Raw genomic sequence first — 20057 nt, 5'->3', positions numbered from 1 at the left:
TTCTCTTTTCGTTGCCATGATCCACGATTAGATGAAATCACTGGTCCAAATTAGTTCGAAGAAACACTTTTACTGCACCGAAGGAATTCGGGTGCTTTTGATAGAGTTCAGCCAGCTGACATGCTTGGTTCGCAAGAACTATGGAGCGCCTCCCGAAACACACAAATTCCGTTTACCTAGATGCATGCTCGTTAGTGGAAAAAAATGAAATAGGGCTTGTTATCCGAACATTTGTGGCATTATTCCGAAGGTTTGTTAGTCCAAGAATGGAACAAGATTCGTTATTTCGGTGGTTCGTTAATCCAAAAATTGAATAAGGTTCGTTATTCCAAAAGTTCGATGGCCCAAATGATATAAGGGTCGTTAATCGTAATAATCCGAATATATGGAATGAAGGTGAACGAAGTACAAAGCCTTGTTTAGTTTTCGGATTAACGCATATCGGAATACATGTACAGTCAGACCGCAGGACTGACGGAAATGAGCAGTATACACTTCTGTTCAACCCACTGTAGAAACGCCTACTAATGTAGAAGAACATCGACCACTAATGTAGAAATTTTCAGCCACAAAATGTGAAAACGAACAGCGCCCACGATTGTCGAAATGCCCACTAATGTGGTAACGCAGCAGCGTACATCAACCATAGAATTTATGTAGAAAAATATAGAAATCCCACTCTAAGTTAAAAGGTTTATTGAGGCTTGGTCTAGTTCCCCTTTCATCAAACAAAATGAGTCTGAAACTCCTACTGATATAGCTGAGTGTCAAATTGATTATGCAAACTAATGACATACTGATAAACATACTGAGCTTCGTTCAGCAGGGATGTGCATGAAGCTATTGTAATAAATACCACGACCTTTGGAAATGAAGATGTTGTTGTTTATCAAGCCTCTTTTGATTGTGAGATCATGTTGTTGCCAAATTTTTACCTCCACGAAATAATCGTTATTACTTTCAAATCTCGTTCTTTAAAATAGTCCCTTTAATCGAAAAAAAAAAGCTACAACAACTATAATTTTTAAATCTTTTTAAGATAATAAAAAATACCACGACCTTGGAAATGAATGATGTTTCTAGGTGTACTGAGTTTGTACTTAGCTCTCTTTTGTCATTTAGGGTAGCCATTTTGTGTCCATTTTTATCGCGCGCCTTCCTATCTTGTTATCTCTACTATCTTTGGGTTTCAGGATGTTTGTATCAAACCATGCAAGTTGGTTTTGTTTTCATCATACAGTGTTTCGAATGTTTTGAACTGCAAGACTTAGATATGATTTAAAGAGTGCATCTCTTAAAAAAATTGGAATATAATGACTGATGGAGCTATGTGTTCATAGGAAAGATAAGAAATACCTGAAATCAACTTGATTAATCGATTGTGTGTGTATGTGTTTGTGTGTTTATCGCCTTTGTTAGTATTCTTCTAAGATACTTTATATACTGACACAATATTGATTTTCTTTTTTATTTAATGTACGCCAAGGACCATTTTGAAAATTAGCCATGGATGCCAATGTTTTATGGCAGAAAGGGCAATCCTTCCCATGAGGGGAGATAATAAAAGGAAAAAAAAAATACATTCAACGCAAAAGCCCGTGGGGTCTATAAATATGGTGAGTGTCTCGGATGAACAATCAAAGAGTTCACTATTGAATATGGATGAGATTCCGTGTGTATATCAGATTCAAGTTTGCATTCCACGACTCCCGCACCCACACACCAGACACCATTCAGAGTCCTCGCTCAAAAGTCATATCATGGGAGAGGGTAATGTTGCATGAGGGGGATGACACGGACCGTGTTCAGATGAAGTTCAGTTCTATCATAATGACTGGATGGAATATAATGGATTTATTGTCACACAGCTCTGATATACCACTCAAGTGCATCCAATATCATATAAATATTCAGAGTCGATTCATGTTGGTCTTTTTGCAGTGGTCGTTATATTACTACAGTCATGTTTTCTTTTATCTTTATTTTTTAAGGTATTAGATATTTTTACCTTATTCTTTTTTTTTCTAGAGCAGTTCAAGTATAATGACATTCAAACTAACTATGTGTCAAATCTAAATGATTTGTAGCTTAGCCTCACTTTGTAAGGCAGTCATCCACTGAACTGCAGCATTGTTTGCTTCACGGTATAAACCTTTCGTTTTTTAACAAAAACTTTCTGATCCATCTGATTCCTGATCCATCGCTTAGTAGTGTTCACCGTGTCTCACATGAATACATGTATAGCCATCAAATTTTTAAAGTCTATGCAACCGCGTTGTCTGAGAAGAGACTTCGGAAATATCTTTTATGCACTTGTTCCTTTTTTTTTTTAACCTGGAGCATTCTGCTTTGAAAGAGCGTGGGCATTATTGCATGTAGTTACGAGATTAGTGGTTATTCGAGTAAAGGCGACAGATGTCTTTGCGAGTGCTCTGGTGCAAGTGTCGGCGTGTTCATCTGTTTGCTATTAACATCATGGGCGTAAATCCCGGGGGGGGGGGGGGGATGGGGGGATATATCCCCCCCTGAAATGGAGGAGGGGGGGATGGCCTGTACAATCATCCCCCCACCCCTGAATTTTGAGGAAAAAAATGGAGGACGCAGAAATGTGATTGTAACAATTTTGACATAATAAAAATATTGCATGACGTTTGTACGCCGGCCTTCAGACAGGTAACATAGCTGAACAGTATTCTATCTTGTAGGAAAATGTATACATAATTAATTTTCTCAAGCGCTCGCTCGCTTCGCTCGCTCGCGAAGAAAGTAACATCGACATACAGTAACTGTAAGGTATGGTTTCCTCTCACCTCCCTGCTCAGACGTTGACAACGTCAAATAGTATAGGCCTACATGTAAACATGCTATGACGCGAGTAACTGGGGACCATCTGCAAAATATGTACGAAAACAAACAAACAAACAATAACAAAAACTATATCGTCATAATTTGAACCCCCTCCATTTCCTGAATCATTCCTGAGAAACGACAGTGACTGATTACTCAGTCAGGATACATCTATGGGCATTCCCAGGGAAGATCAGGGGCGTCAAATCTATCGGGGGGGGGGGGGGCAAAGGGGCATTTGCCCCGCCCCTTTGGAAGTGTTTAGGCAGACAAATCATTTATCCCCCAAGCAATTCCCGAGATGAGGACAAATCTCGAACTTTCTTAATGGAAAATTGTCCAAATATCCCCAGAACTATGCACCAGATCGTTGTATTGCAATCATAAGCATGCAAAAGCTCCGCTATACAGGATCCCTTTCGATAAACTTTGTACACTTTTGACATTGACGTATATATCCCTAATTCATCAAAGAGTGTGCAGCAGATCTTTCACTTAACAAAAGCACCCTCACATGCAGAGGCGTCGATCGGGGGGGGGGGGGGGGGCGGATGGTTCTCCCATATAAGTGGGACAAACAAAAGCGAAAAATATAGCTACAAACGGCAGTTTTTGGAGTGTAAAACATCAAAATTTTAAAGCTCGCTCGCTCCGTTCGCTCGCATTCAACCATAATGCCATTCTCCTGATGTTGCTGCCAGTGACTGACAGCAGTTTTCGGCCGGTGCGCCCCCCTCAATTTCCAAAGCGAAAAATATAGCTACGAACGGCAGTTTTGGGACTGTAAAATGTGAAAATTTTGTAGCTCGCTCGCATTCAATCATTATGCCATTCTCCTGATGTTGCTGCCAGTGATTGACAGCAGTTGCGCCCGGTGCGCTACGAACGGTAGTTTTGGGACTGTAAAATGTGAAAATTTTAAAGCTCGCTCGCTTCGCTCGCTCGCATTTAATCATTATGCCATTCTCCTGATGTTGCTGCCAATAATTGCCAGCAGTTTTCGCCCGGTGCGCTCCCCTTTATTTCCAAAGTGAAATAATACAGCCACAAACGGCAGTCTTTGGACTGTAAAATGTCAAAATTTTCAAGCTCGCTCGCTCCGCTCGCTCGCATTTAACCGCTATGCCATTCTCCTGATGTTGCTGCCAGTGATTGCCAGCAGTTGCGCCCGGTGCGGCTCCCCTTAATTTTCAAAGCGAAAAAGTATAGCTACAAACGGCAGTTTTTAGACTCTAAAATGTCAGAATTTTCAAGCTCGCCCGCTTCGCTCGCTCGCATTTAATCATTATGCCATTCTCCTGATGTTGCTGCCAGTAATTGCCAGCAGTTTTCGCCCGGTGCGCTCCCCTTTATTTCCAAAGTGAAATAATACAGCCACAAACGGCAGTCTTTGGACTGTAAAATGTCAAAATTTTCAAGCTCGCTCGCTCCGCTTGCTCGCATTTAACCGCTATGCCATTCTCCTGATGTTGCTGCCAGTGATTGCCAGCAGTTGCGCCCAGTGCTTTAATCATTATGCCATTCTCTTGATGTTGCTGCCAGTAATTGCCAGCAGTTTTCACCCGGTGCGCCCCCTTTATTTCCCAAGCGAAAAAATACAGCAACAAAGGACAGTTTGGGGACTGTAAAATATCAAAATTTTTAAGCTCACTCGCTTCGCTCGCTCGCATTTATTCGTTATGCTTTTCTCCTGATGTTGCTGCCAGTAATTGCTGGCAGTTTTGCCCTGTGTGTCCCCCTTAATTTCCAAAGCGAAAAAATACAGCCACAAACGGCAGTCTTTGGACCGTAAATGTCAAAACTTTCAAGCTCGCTCGCTCCGCTCGCTCGCATTTGACCGCTATGCCATTCTCCTGATGTTGCTGCCAGTGATTGACAGCAGTTGCGGCCCCCCTTGATTTCCAAAGCGAAAAAGTATAGCGACAAACGGCAGTTTTTAGACTGTAGAATGTCAAAATTTTCAAGCTCGCTTGATCGCATTTAATCGCTATCAAATAGCGGTCATTCTCCTGATGTTGCTGCCAGTGATTGACAGCAGTTGCACCCGGTGCGGCCCCCCTTAACTTCCAAAGCGAAAATATAGCTACAAACGGCAGTTTTTGGACTGTAAAATGTCAAAATTTTCAATACAAAAAGATTTATACCCCCCCCCCCCGTTTGCTTCGCTCCCTCATATAACCGCTCCTCCTATAGGTCAAATCCTGTCTACGCCGGTGATAGGCCCCATTATTTAGTAGGCCTTCACAGTGATGTCGCACAGGCGGAGCAAGAGCTGAAATACCACGATTTAGTCTTTCAATAATATATTGTGAATATTTCATTTTCTTATTTTTCTTTTAAGAAAAGAAAAGAAAATTTTCACCAAAAGTGTGCACCAGATCGCTGAATTTCAGGTCTGAAAATGCAAAATCTTCCTCGTGTGGGAGAGGGATACCCCCCTACACACCCTCCCCCCGTTCGGTCGCTCCGCTCCCTCTCGCAGATATTCAAAAAACAAAAAAAATGTCTTCATACTTTTAAGGTCTGATTTTCCGCCGAAAGTCATCTGACAAGCAAAAAAACAAAAAAGCAACAAGAACAAAAAGTCTTCATATTTTTGCTGCCACTTTCCTCCCACTTTATATTTCATGCAAAAGAGTGGGACATCCGGTCCCTGTAAAGTGTGTGTGTGTGTGGGGGGGGGGGGCACCAAGCTTCTTCCCCCCCCCCCCCCCCGGTCCGGTTATGGGCTTGTAATCGTGGTGATGGTGACCATCCCCCCCCCCCCCCCCACTCCTCAGTACGGATTTACGCCGTTGATTAACATCTCATGATGTTGATACAGTTACATTTTTCTCTACCTTACTAATACTGGTTTTGAGGGGAATGCACATTACAACCTCTGCTTTTCAGCTCCCCTTCATTTTCAAAATTTTCAACATTATTGAGTAAATATCATTCATCTATAGTCTTCTAATCAAATCCAAACTTCAAACGTATAACGATCTGTTTCTCTCACACTGATGACTATATTCTGTTATTGCAATCTATAATGTTCTGAACAATGTATTCTTTATCTATTATTAACCTATCATATCACGATTATTTCGATGTAAATCGAATGTGTATAGTGCTTTCTTCATACACGATTACACTCATATTCTTTGTTGAAAATGAAAATAAATGAAATGAAATGAAATGACAAGAAAAAAAAATCTTTCACTTCGCGTGAATTTCGATCTACACAATAGAAATAAGAACAAGCTATATCCATCTGGGATAGAGTTTCCCTCCGATTTAGCGAATAGATCGACTCGTGTGAGGTCGACTTATGCGAGGTTGACTGCATGTATGTATTGAACACAGTGTTAGTTGTGCAACATGATTAGTATAACTAAACAGAACGATGGGTACAATAATATGTTTGTGTATTTCTTTCCTTTCCAAATCAGGCTCCAAGTACAATAGAGTTTGATCTGAAGTCTGTTGGATCTGTCGTGACATGTCCATCAAAACACCATGGCTGTAAGACCAAACCTATCCTTTGAGCAAGGAGTTCATCTCACTCAGAAGCTCTATGGCCTGGAGGATGCTGTGTGCCTTCAGGAGTTTTTCAGCTATGACAACCAGAACCTCCTCATTGAAGCCCGGCGCCCACAGAACAATCATGCCCTCAATCATCATCATCAGCCACGAGAGAAGTTTGTTTTGAAACTTATGAACTCAGAAGATTCCAAGCTGTTCATATTGTACAAGCAAATAAATGAGGTTCTGCTGACTTTGAAGGAGGCAGGCATACCTTGCACCGTTCCACTTACAAACGTTGAAGGGAAGCACATATCGCTGGAAAAGTTGTCCTTCCAAAACAGAGGTGATCTTATCCAGAGTATTTCGTGCATGTCAAGATTTTTTTACGGGTTTTGCCCATCGTAAAGGCAAAACGAATTTCTTGCATCCAGGCCCTACCTGAAATGCCGAGTATTAATACTTTACAATCTGTGAACTTTGGGGTTAGGACCAGCTGATAAGTCATTTAAGAGATGGCGTGCATCATATTTCAACTTGCACTATGATTACGGGGAAATTCCTGAAACTGTAACTTGTGAGAAGTACTGTGCGCAGCCACGTGCGTTTTATTTAAATCGAATTAGTACTTTACAAACTCAAAAGAGAAAAAAAAATAAACGTAAGTCACTCTTAGTCGTTAAATGCTGGGGTATGCCTTCAAAAATATAAAATTAGGAGGGAAAGGAATGAGCGGAAAACTAATAACTTATACCTTACAACTATATAACTTACGATAGAGGCAACTCGTGCCATGATAGAAGATGATATACATAACGACACAGAAACCGCAGTACCTTGTCATGGTAGGACGATTCCTCTTCAACATTTGATTGCCTTTGTTTATTCCAGATACAGGTAAGGATGAAGCAGGCATGTTCTTGGTACGGCTCATGAAGTTTATTCCTGGCCAGTTCATAGGAAGTACATCCTTGCTCACGGGAAAAATGTGCTATGAAGCCGGCCAGCTGCTTGGGCAACTTTCTCTTGCCTTTCAGGTTGGTGGAAAACAATAAAAGTCAATATGCACGGCAAACAACACAATGCAATTGATAATAGTGGAATCGCTGATGTACTGCATTGCATGCAATTCTGCCAAGTTCATGTGATATCATCCAGATTGGCCGCAGTGATTAAAGTAGAAACATCCGGGATACGTCGCATCAGCTGACCACACTCTGCAATCAAATAACTCCTCTGGGATTGAAGTCAGGATTCAATACTGAATGAAAAATACTACACCGATAGCATTACAGAGGCATGGATCAGAGAAATTAATACATCCTAAACAGTATCCAAATTGACATACCTTCCTTACTGAAGTAATAATTTTCTTATGTGAGCTCCAGCTGCTAGACCTTTATCGATACAGTGCACTCTCGTTATAACGAACACGCTTATAACGAAATTCTGGTTACAAACGAAGTAAATATCGAGGCCAAAACATTATCCACTCTTTGTGTTACCTTTGATTAAGACTTGTTTCAAACATAAAAGTTTGATATATTCTGGATCAATATATTGGAATAAGTTACCATTGGAACTTAAACAAAAACCAACGTGTGTAAGCTTTAAAATGCACTTGACCGAAACTGTTAAGAGACAACTTTTCTCACTTTTTTTCGCTTTGCATGCGCTTCTCTCTCGTTATCTCCTTTCTCTCTCCCTCTCTCTCTTTCTGTCTCTCTATCTCTCCTTAACTCTCCTTTGTTTTCGTCTCTTTCATTTTAAACTACGGCGATGTACTTGTATAGTAATTATACATGGTTATCTTTTATTGATCATGTTTGTTTCTGTCGAAATGTGTGCCGTAGTTTCATCACCATGTGTTTTCTGTTTTCTATGTTTTTGTTGTTTTTTATGTATAAGTTTTGTTTTTCATTTCTGTATATCTATGTTGTATTTTATCCGCATGTACCTGCGGAAGAACAGTCTTCGGAGTGAAGTATGTTGCCGTGCTTAAATAAATGAATGAAATGAAATGAAATGAAATGTATTTCTATCGTTCAGTTCTATCGTTATAACCGTAACGAAATTTCGACAAAACGAAAGAAAACTGCCGATCCGGAGGACTTCGTTATAACAGGAGTCCACCGTACGTGTTTCCCCCTAATTTCAGCTCAGTGACCATCACTTAGTTTTCTTTGGATAGGCCCACTATATTTTTCTTCAATGTGCTTGGCTGGCATTGTCTTGATAGAGACTGGTGCATTGCATTTAACCTGCTGCTTTGTCTCTTTGCCTTCAGAAATATGATGGGGACCTCAGCGAGTTTGCCCTGCATGCTGAGGAATTTATTTGGTCCATTAGGTCTATGCCTCGTGTTGAACAATACCTTCATCTGGTTCAAGATGATACACATAAAGAACTCGTGAAAGAGGTCATCCATGCATTCAAGGAGAAGGTCTTGGGCCAGGAGCACAAGTTCACCAGAGGTATACCGTGTGGAAACCTGGCAGTAAGAGTACCCGTTTATAGATGGCGCTGATTATGATGATATTAATTTGAGTGGTAGTTATTATACCAAGGAGGTACTAGTACCTCCTTGATTATACCAGGCACAGTGCTGATGTATCCTCTCAGCATGCATTGTAACGATCAAGATCTTTCTTTGATATTTTTGTCTCAGATGATTATTGCCCTCTTCAAATTGGTATTATCAGTGTCAACAATGTGTCAGAAATTGCCCAAACTTTTAACCAGCATGCTCTTTTATTTCACACCTTTCAGTCAGACCGCAGCGCGGAGAAAAGCGCTCGATTTATCGTACTCGCATGCATGCCGAACTGTGGCAAGAATATACATAATGAGCTACAACACCTTGCCATTTCACAATACGCCAGGTAAAAACCAAACAAAACGCATGTCATCTCAGATCTGAAAGTGGAATCATTGCTCTTTTCTCATAAATACAGTCCTCATTTATGGATGATATATGTAAGGCACAAATTCTGTGGTGACAAAATGAAATAGAGTCATATTTTGTTCAGGGCCGCAAAATTCCATTTTCCGCGACTCTGCATTTGTGTGTGTGTGTGTGTGCTTAAATGAATCTTTAGCATAATGATATCTGGTAAAATATATCAACTTGTGGTTAGTTGATATCTTGCACGGGTCAGGTCTATGGAAAGAAGTCAGAGAGTGCAAAACATCTTCAACACCGGCAGTCACGGACTGATGGGAGTGCGCTGATTGGCTGGCGTATTCGACCTGAGTTCAACAAAGTTCCTTCCCTCAAAAAAATAATGCTCGTATTGTATGTACATTACATCGACAATGGGGAACGATTTGTGCTAATTATCGTTTTAAAACTGGCTACCTATATTACACTTCTTCTAAATTGTAAATCTTGGCTCCATGACATTTATTTGAAGTATGATAATCAAAGTAACCATTATAAAAATCGCAATTTGAAGAAGTTCCCTATCAACGTTCCATTTTGCGCGTCTAGTGGAATATTAGTACTCATTTACCTTATATGACCAAGTTTTCTCTGTCCTCTGTTCTTTCTATCTTGACTTATTTCGCGAAATTTACATCGATCTCAACGTTAAACATTATTGAATATGTCAAAAGCATTACATGCAAGCATGTTCATTCAAAAGCAAGTACATGCATTGTATAAGTATACCTATATTGGTACATGCACAAAATGTAGCAAGGTCAAAGCATTGCCTTGGAAACTATAAACTCACATCAGGAAATACCGGGCATACAAAATGTTAGGGGAAGTAATGTATAATAGGTACATGTATTTACACCCGTTTGCATATACATGTAACATAGAGTTATCGATGTCAAATCTTTGGCAGAATACTTGGCAAGAAATGCTTTAAAGATGGGCACGTAATACACTAACAGATACGTGAAACAAATATAAAATGAATGCGAGATGAAAGGACAGCGCGCCAGTAAAAAGAAAAAAGAATATAAATAAAAAAAAAAAAAAAAAAAAAAAACGATTTCCCACCCGGTGATGTACGAAACATTCGAGCAACTTCTGGTAAACTTATTTCTGTCGCACTTTGAACCTATTGAAATCCCTTTAAAACCTTGCGACTCTAACTTTCTTTTCTTTTTTTTTTACATTTTCTAACAGCTTGGCTTTCCATCAAGCCCAAAATGACGAGCAAAAATGAATTTTTTTTTTTTTTCCACGGGTCAGTTGTACGGAAAGAAGAAAATCAATCAAATCAAGGACAACCAAAAGACAGAAAATTGCTCAAACTTCATTGCTTACTGGGAGACCTAAAAAGGGTAAAGATATGAAATAAATATATCAAACGAAAAAGCGTTTCTCAGACATCAAATTACCCCACCATTCGTCCATGTCCTGTACGGACGCTCTGTTTTACCTCACAATTTGTGGGCCTCTTCCTCTTTCCTCGCAAAATCTCGCGAATTGCAATTCTCGTTGAAGCGAACGGCAAGATATGTGAAATGAGAATTGCAGCTGTTATATACGATAAATGCAACTTAAATCGAAATGGAAAGCTTACTTCTCATTACCTTACTCGCTGCGGTCTGATTGCTGAAATGATAGATAGGCCTAATGTAATTCACTGCTTTGGTAATATACTTTCCCTGCTTCTGTTATGTTACACACTAACATGATAACTGATCCAACTGTAATTGTAGGCTTGTCCTATACATTTTTTGAGTGGAGTTTGATCGGCCAAGGTATTGTTCTGGACTGCTGTGAATATGGGGACAAAGAATATTTACTTGTTCATGGTGACCTTGCTGTTATGATATAGTTCTTGTATACATTGTTTGTTTGTTGTTTTGAGGGGGTAGGAATTTTCTTGAAAAAAAAAAAGAACGTCTAATTGACTCTAAAATGTTTCAAATTTGTTCCTCAGGTGTTGAGTGTATCATCAGGGAAACTAAAATGATTTCTAACATATATTAGAGTGTGAATCAGATTGAAACGTTTGTTTTATTAAGATAACGGTATGTCTAGGTGGGATTTTTCAGATAGAATTAACTCAGCGCAAGACTATATCTCTGATGACATGTAGACATAAGAACAGCCTGATTGCAGACAAAATAGAATCGGGTGATTTAAGATTTTAGGAAAAAATGTCAAAATTAAATCGTGTCATATCAATACAAGATATGTACCAGTGCTTTTAAGGCCAAAAGATGTAAAACACACACACACACAAAAGAATTTCGTGATTGATGTGGTGAATATCCATAATGCATAATATACAATGTACTTTGAAATACGCACATCGGATGAGTGTTGATTTGAAAGGGAGAATGGTTTGTGTTTTGATGAATTCCTATTAGACCACATGGCTGCTATATATTTCTTTTGTTCACAAACCTATAAAGGGTGGTATTGAGTTTGCAGATAACAGCCTTATTTTGCACATATGAAAGTTTCAAAAGAATACTGCCATGTCTGTGTTTACTCAACTTTAATGTGATTTATATTTAGACTTGTACATGTTGCTTTTGAAAGCTTGGCTGTTCCTTAATTTGAACATGGCTTTGTTGTTGACCTTCCCCGGTCTTTCCTTACAATATACAGGATTGATTCATGGAGACTTCAATGATTATAACATCTTGGTGAAGGAGGAGAAGTCATTGTCATCCCATCAGTGTTCAGATGCCAAGGACAAAGATGTCGTAGGCATCCTTGACTTTGATGACATGGTGTACTCATCTATTGTCTACGATGTAGCCACAGCAATTATGTACATCATGCAATGCTCCAATCTAGAACACAAACCGCTTAAGAGTGGTGGTCTGCTCCTTGCAGGCTATCTAAGCAAGCAGTGCCTTAGTGAAGAGGAGTTTGGGGTGATCTACTACTGCGTGGCGGGACGCCTTGTACAGTCCCTTGTGCTAGGCCTGTACACATTCTCCCAACAGCCACAGAATGACTACCTACTAAGCACACAGGTCAAAGGTTGGGAGATCGTAAGCTCGCTCTGGTCACATGATGTCCATGAAGTTAATGCATGTTGGAAGAAAATAGTGCAGGAATGCACCTATTAAATTGTAGTTCTTCACTTTCAGTTCAATTAGTAGAGCAGATAAGCCCTCAAAATCACGTGAATTGTGCAAAATTTGACTAAAGCATGAAACTTTCACCAGTGTTAGTACATACCATAAGATTTATTTTAAGATCGGGAGGTAAGTCTGATTTGACCTCTGATGACCTCCAGAGGTCAATGTACTTTAGATATCAGAAAATCGATGTTTTTAGACATTTGCGAATGATATATGTGGTTATGTTGCACTAAACATGCATTTATACTACAGAGAAATCATTTCCAGATTCAACAGAGCACTGACAGGTTTTTACCTTTGACCTCTGATGACCTCCAGAGGTCAATGAACTTTAAATATAAAAATATCGATGTTTTTAGACATTTGTGAATGATATATGTGGTTATGATTCACTAAACATGCATCTATACTTCAGGGAAACCATTTTCTGATTCTCCAGAGCATTGACAGGTTTCTACCTTTGACCTCTGATGACCTTGAGAGGTCAATGACCTCAGAATATCAGAATATTGAAGTATGACATCATTGGTGAAAGGTCAAACATGGTAAAGATGTACAAAACAAGCATATCTGTGTACAATGACATCGTCTTCATATTCCAAGGCACACAGACGAGTTTCTGCCTTTGACCTCTGATGATCTCGAGATGTCAATGACCTCAAAATATGAGAATATTTTGGCATCATCAATGGTAAACATGATGATGTTCTAGGGAGCACTCGTAGGCCCTGCTTATTAACGAGCCATTACCGTTCACCTATGAAAATCACACAAGGTCAAATACCTCGAATGAAATGTGAGGATGTTAATATTGATATTGCGATAGTTAATAGTTGATAATTGTTTATAATGTAGGGCTTTACAAACCATGCATTTCTTTTACCAGAAAAAGTGGCTACTCATTCCGCAGAACTTTTAAGGTAATTATCTAAGTCGGGTATGTGCACAGAGCAAGGGGTGTCGATCTGTTTTCACGTGGGGGGGGGGGGACTTGGAAAATGTGTAAAAGCATAAGTTCATGGTGCAAAGGAATGAAGCGGAGGGGGGGGGGAGGATGTGGGTGGTGTATTGGATTTTTGCAGGTTTAGACCTGAAATCAGTGATTCAGTGTAGCTCTTGTTTAATGTGTGCGTCATCACTTATACGGAAGTTGATGGGGTGTGGGCGCATCTCACCTACCCTCCTCCCAAAAACGAAGTCTTTTTTTTTTTTTAAAGAATCTGATGCATACGTTTTGGGGAATATTTAGAAAATTATGGATCACCAAGGTGTACCAAGTCTATATGGATGGGAACCCAGCAAGCGCAGCGTTGGCGAGGGTAGGGTATTCCACTCCCATTCGAGAGAGCTCTTGTATTTTGAGAAATGAGATTCAACGACCTGGCACACAGGCACTTTTGAAGGAATACCTCGAAATTTGTATCAAAAAGGTGTAGTAAGTCAGCCATCTATGGAGGGAGACCAATCGACAGAAGGACGTGGGTGGAGGTATCCCCCTCCCACATTATGGAGCTTTTGCATTCTTTTGTTTGCAATTCAATGATATCGTGCCACTCTTGGTTGAACTACCATTTTGAAAAAAAAGTCCATACCCAAATGTGTAGCCATAATCAATGCATGGAGGAGAGGTTGATACAGCGAGAGGAGGGTATGAAAGGGCCTGTCCCCCAATCCTTCCCATGCGAGGGAGCCTTTGCAGTAAGAATAGAAATGTAAAAAAAAAAAATCTAGTATACACATTTATGATGGAATATTTGGGAAATTATCAGTAAAAGGAGTGTACCAAATCTAAGGGTAGAAACCGAGGAGGGATTGTTAATTGAAAGATACACTACCCCCTCCAACAAGAGGATTTTCTTTAATATGTCGGAACTGAAATTAAAGATCTAGTACATACTTTGTGATGATATAGAACAAAAATGGGACAAAAGCACTGAGCGTAGATGGAAGGGGACATAACGAAAGATAGTGTGGGGGAGGGGGTATGCAAAGGAGATTCTGCCTTTTAATCTGATGCATGCTAGAGCTGAAATGTTCAGTGACAATTCATTTTCTGTCAAAAAAGTGAAAAAAAAAAATCTCCATCTCAGGAAATACTTGGAGGCAAAGTTTTATGTCCCCACCATTCCCCCTCCCATATTTTCTCGGGAGGCGGAGCAAATGCCTCTTGCCCTCCAAAATGAACAATCGTGCATATATAGGAAAGCCTTTTCATCTTTGTAATTCAAATAAAAATATCTCTTAAAAACATTTTTCATAGAATATGGGAAATTATCATTCCCCAAAGTATGTTATATCTGTGGAAGGAACCAAGCAGGGGGAAGGAGTCTATCGAAAGGAGATATCCCCTCTCACAGAAGGGAGATTTTGCATTTCAGAATTAAATTTTAACAATCCGATGCACACTTAAAGTGAAAAACTTGGGCAGTTTTCTGTCTAAAAAGAAAAAAGCAAAAAACAACAACAAAAACTAACAACAACAAAACATAGTCCACATCTCAGAATTTAATGGGGTGGGGGTCAACTATCCCTGCCACCACCCCACCCCTCCTCCAAACTGATGCCCCGGTATGTGCATGTGTTTTATTCCACTTGTTGAAAAGAAGAGAGAGTTTTAAGAAACAATATTGTTCAGTGGTCGCTATCCCAGTCAAGTAAATTGTTTATCAATAAGGTGATTTCCTTCACCTGTATACCTTAAGATGATGTAGGCCTGGTATTTGCCTTGCACGTTATTACATCTATTTCTTTTTTAGTATTCTCGTTTATATTTTGATGTGAAAGTTGTTTACTTTGCCAAGATTTTATTTGTACATAGAAAAAATAATCCAAGACTGAAAATGAAACTGATACAATATCTAATGATTGACATGATGCACATATTGTGTATTTCTATAGCAATAAAAGTGAGCAATTCAAAAGGCGTGTACTCATTTCACATGAACATTAGCGATGATCCTCTGACCTCTGGAGGATATTGAAAGATATGCATCAAAATGTAAGAATATTGATGTCTGGTCTCATTGGTTTGTAATGGCCAGCTGCTTATGAAATAATAATTGTATTTAAAAAAAAAAATGCATTTTGTGTGTGTCTGTGTGTGTGTGTGTGTGTCCAAAATTGTATGCAGAGTATTCCACACACAGTTCAATTTTGACTTCCATCTTGGACAATGAGCGGTTACTTTTTTCTCAACTACACTGTAATATCAAAATCTATTGAAAAAACACGGTGGCGGCTGGGTCTAACACATTATCATTCCTTTTCGTTGGAGATCCATGCGGGATGGTCAAAACAAGCATAAAAAACAGATATCTCAGACCTAATTGTTATAACAAAGCATCATATCCTCATATACCCAACCCAATCCTCTATGCCCAGACAATGTAAACCACCCCATGGACTTACTTGGAGCTTTAGAATATCCTTTGTCAACAGAGAGAGACATCCAAACCTTTGCAGTGCCGACTAAGATCTGCCATGGAACTGATTGGTATTGGCTCTGCATCATTGACAGCAGATCTCGTTTCCTATTCTCCTTCTTCTTCTTCTTCTTCTTCTTCATACTGTGTAATCTTGTGATATTCTGCCATGCAGCCTTTTCTTAATTGGTTAAAGAAGGTATCCAAAGAGCTATATGAAGCAAAAGACAACAAACAAATGCAAAAACAAAAAGAGAGACATATGTATCTTTAATAACAGAGCTGAATATTGAGTATCTATCTCCTGAAGTGTTTCAAAGAGATACAAGAGACAGTGGCCGAGAGTAGCCGCCACCTTTTTTTCGGAGTGGGCCTACTTTGTGTTCTTGCAAATGATGCCTGACATTTTTGGTCATTTGCCCTGTTTGAAGAATGCAGCAATAGAGCCACAACTTCCTGCGGAGTGGATATTGTGGGGTTCTTGATGCAGAACATCATCGCTGAATTTGCCTGTGCTGTACGTTCTTACAGGGATTGCCATTGTAGTTTTGTTTTGTTTTGCTTTGTTTTGTTTTTCAAGTGTGGCTGTAACGCTGCTTGTTTTGCATATGATGGTCATTGCAGCTAAAGAGTGCGTATCTTCTCTGGATCATTCCAAACTTCATGATGTTTCACCTGGGTGAATGGATCCCAGATGATGCATGCATATTCCAGGACAGTCCTGAGCGGCATGGAGTAGCAAAACACCTGAACTTTATGATACTCGTATCTTCGTCTGGAGAGAGTCTTTGGTTGAAGTATAACCTTTTTAAGCTGCTGTGGCGATTTGATTCCAGCTGTGCCTCCTATTGGAACTCCAAAATATTTTGCACAATCCCCTTTCTCCATGGTTTGCCATGAAGGCTTATCTATTCCCTGGGTAGGTCTCGGATGGCAATAGCTAGTTGCAATACACAGGATTGCTTCATGTGGAATGCATGTTGGGCCTTACAGTATGTCGAAGTTTTCAAGATGGTCCATGATGTCGCAGCTGTGGACTGTATACTCCAGGACCATGAGTCATTCATCGCAGTCATACTGTAACAACCCACCAGCTTTACACTGGCCAATACAGGCCCACCAGCTGCTGCTGGAAACTATGCAAATATTGCCCATGAGCTTGACACTTAGGCAAACCAGTCCCATAATGAGTCCGACAAATGGGGGGAAAATCTATGAGACTTACACTGAATAGATTAAACACTCTGTATATCAGTCTCGTGGGCCTTGTTTTCCTCGAGTGTCGAGATAATGGCCATATTTGCCTATATTTGCTAGTCTTCATAACTAACCCAAACATAACAGTTATATTTGAGGTCACTGCCATCACTCAAGAAACTTAAGCTTTATTTCTGAAGTAATTGACCTCTCACATTTCAGAGACCTGTTACTATAAACCAATGCTCTGTGGAATATGCATATATACTTTGATCAAAACGACAATGCGTGATTTGTACATGATTAAGCATTTACGATTACACCAATGAAGCCAAACATCAATACAGGTAAGCCTACACATGTGACCTCAGTGACCTCTCATTGTCCTGAGAGGTCAAAGTTGGATATAATGCACAGGCTAATGACCAATGTTCCATGGAATGACAAGATTCTTCTATCATAGCATAAATGATTGTACATCGGGTATTACAAAGTTGACCATTGACTATCGATAGAATATCAATATTCTGATATTTTAAGGTCATTGACCTGTCACCTTCCTCAGAGGTCAAAGGTAGAGACACGTGAGTAATTTCTCTTGCTCTGTGGAATAAGAAAACAATTCAAATGTAATACAAATTAATATAACATGTAAATCATGTTTGTCATCAACCAATTGCACCAAATATCAATGTTCTGACATTTTGAGGTCATTGGCCTCATCATAGGTCATCTGAGGTCATCAGAGGTCAAAGGTAGAAATCTGACTCGAAAGGCTCAGTGGGACATTGAGGCAATTCCTCTTACAAAAATTAGTTTTTAGTACATGATTATCGTGTTTCAGTTATGAGTGACGCGTTAAAATATCAATTTTCTGACATTTTGAGGTCATTGACCTCTGGAGGTCATCAGAGGTCAAAGATAGAAACCTGTCAGGGCTCTGTGGAATATAAAGACAATTTCACTGTGACAAAAATTAAGTTTTAGTACATCATTACTGTGTTTATCATTAACCAATGACGCAAAATATCAATTTTCTTAGATTTTGAGGTCATTGACCTCTGGAGGTCATCAGAGGTCAAAGGTAGAAACCTGTCAGGGCTCTGTGGAACATAAAGACAATTTCACTGTGACAAAAATTAAGTTTTAGTACATCATTACTGTGTTTATCATTAACCAATGATGCAAAATATCAATTTTCTTAGATTTTGAGGTCATTGACCTCTAGAGGTCATCAGAGGTCAATTCAGACTTACCTCCCGATCTTAAAATTAATCTTATAGCATGTACTAACAATGGTGAAAGTTTCATGCTTTAGTCAAATTTTGCACAATTCTTCGGCTTATCTGCTCTACTAAATGTCATATTCTTAGCAGAATTCGGATTTAGTGGTTCCTGCTTTCTATACATGTTTCCGCGCGTGCATGGTGAGTATCCGAGGAAATTTTCATTTCCATTAAGTCCCAACAAACGAGATGTTTTTCTACTGATTATGTGACATTATTATGTTACAAGAATATACCACATGTACCATCATTTTGACGTTTGTATTACCCTTGTACGTTTTGAAATGAAAATAAAATATGAATGAATGAATTATGTTTATGGCTTGTCCGTATATACCGTCGTTCGTCCCTTTTCCCGTCTGCCTGTACATCACTCAGAATTGTTAACACAGGTTTGAAGAAAACCAAAATCCAAAGAGAAATGTGGATTGAGTGAATTACACATCACTGAAAGTTTGAGGAAAATCGGACTATCGATGCAAAAGTTACGAATTTTTTAAGTTTTGGTATTGGATGAGCTAGGAGACTACTAGAGTTCATGACGTCATGCGTGGACAACAGTAAAGAAAATATAAAAGGAATTCCACAAAATATCACCTTTTATGAAAATTACATATTCCATCGACTTGATACTGACATACATTAAGGGTAGTAATTATTCGGAAATCAGTCAATCTATAAGAGTACAAAGCCTATGGGAAAGGAATGACCGGGGTGGGGTAACGCATAAATCTACTTCCTAGGCGAAGGAGATCTAGCATTTTCTGAATTCACCAATCTGGTCCACACTTTGGTGAAATATTTTGACAGTTTCTATCAAAAAAAGCAAGACAATTTTCCACATCTCATGAATTATGGGGGGGGGGGGGGGGGCAAAATGATACATGTTAGTCCCCCCCCCCCCCATCGACGTCCGTGGTAGGACTATTATGATGGCAACCACATTTACAAGTAAGAGATTATACACACTGAAAATGATCACATTGGTGCATGTGCATGACTTGTCTTGTGAATTTGGCGTGCTGATATGTATAGTACATACAATGCAGCACATTATTGTTCATGGAAGCAAGTTGAGAAACGGGTTACGTAACATCTATTTGTTTGAAAGATTTGTTTTTCTCGTGAACTGCACGTAATGGTCTGTGACTATGCAATACGGTTAAACCCTTATTGAAAGAGATCGAGTTATACAAAATGAAATGAAAAGTAAGTGCGGTATTACAAACTCATTTGCTTTTTTTCTGGTAATTGAAATAAGATATTTTTCAAGAGAAACAACTTTCCTGGTCATGAAGGATGCGCTGACATTAGAGACTTTTTTGTTATGTTAGATTGATTTAGGCTGATGAATGAACGACATACTGGTATTTGTCTGCATGTGCCTTGGCATGTCTCTACAACAGATATAATATTATGGCACTATACAATAATGCAGTGCATATCATCTGTGCACCATCACCGTCTTTATGTACAAAAAGATCTATAACGTTTATATTGGACAACAGTGAACGTATTTACTGTTTATGTATTTCACGTTCTACACCTATGAATGACAATAATATGCTTATGATTTACGGCAGAGCTTTATCTTTGAAACAATAAACCTAATTTAAACTTGGGTTGGCCTGGTAAAGATTTATACAAAAAAAAGAGTAAAAATGATAATATTCAAGAATATAACAAGAATTTTGCTTGTTTCCATTTACAAAAGTTCAGTCTTGTCATTCTTAGATTT

The 20057-nt window shown here is 39.2% G+C and overlaps 1 protein-coding gene across 1 annotated transcript; it reads left to right on the top strand.

Moving 5' to 3' along the window:
- The first annotated feature begins 6326 nt into the window (after nt 1-6326).
- LOC140243936 (hydroxylysine kinase-like) lies at nt 6327-12414 on the top strand. The gene is made up of 4 exons (XM_072323604.1): nt 6327-6697; nt 7243-7388; nt 8639-8825; nt 11930-12414. Exons 1-4 carry the CDS (start codon nt 6346-6348, stop codon nt 12397-12399), a joined length of 1155 nt encoding a protein of 384 aa, XP_072179705.1. The 5' UTR covers nt 6327-6345; the 3' UTR covers nt 12400-12414.
- Nucleotides 12415-20057: the final 7643 nt, after the last annotated feature.

This window comes from Diadema setosum, chromosome 20 (assembly GCF_964275005.1).
Source record: "Diadema setosum chromosome 20, eeDiaSeto1, whole genome shotgun sequence".
Lineage (NCBI taxonomy): Eukaryota > Metazoa > Echinodermata > Echinoidea > Diadematoida > Diadematidae > Diadema > Diadema setosum.
This window is presented reverse-complemented; position numbering and strand designations above follow the sequence as displayed.

Bases quoted from the DNA above. Each gene is read 5' to 3' on its own strand.
- LOC140243936 (XM_072323604.1), top strand. From the start codon at position 6,346: ATGGCTGTAAGACCAAACCTATCCTTTGAGCAAGGAGTTCATCTCACT. The intron at 6,698-7,242 runs GTGATCTTATCC...TGTTTATTCCAG, and splicing joins GTTGTCCTTCCAAAACAGAG to ATACAGGTAAGGATGAAGCA. The intron at 7,389-8,638 runs GTTGGTGGAAAA...CTTTGCCTTCAG, and splicing joins AACTTTCTCTTGCCTTTCAG to AAATATGATGGGGACCTCAG.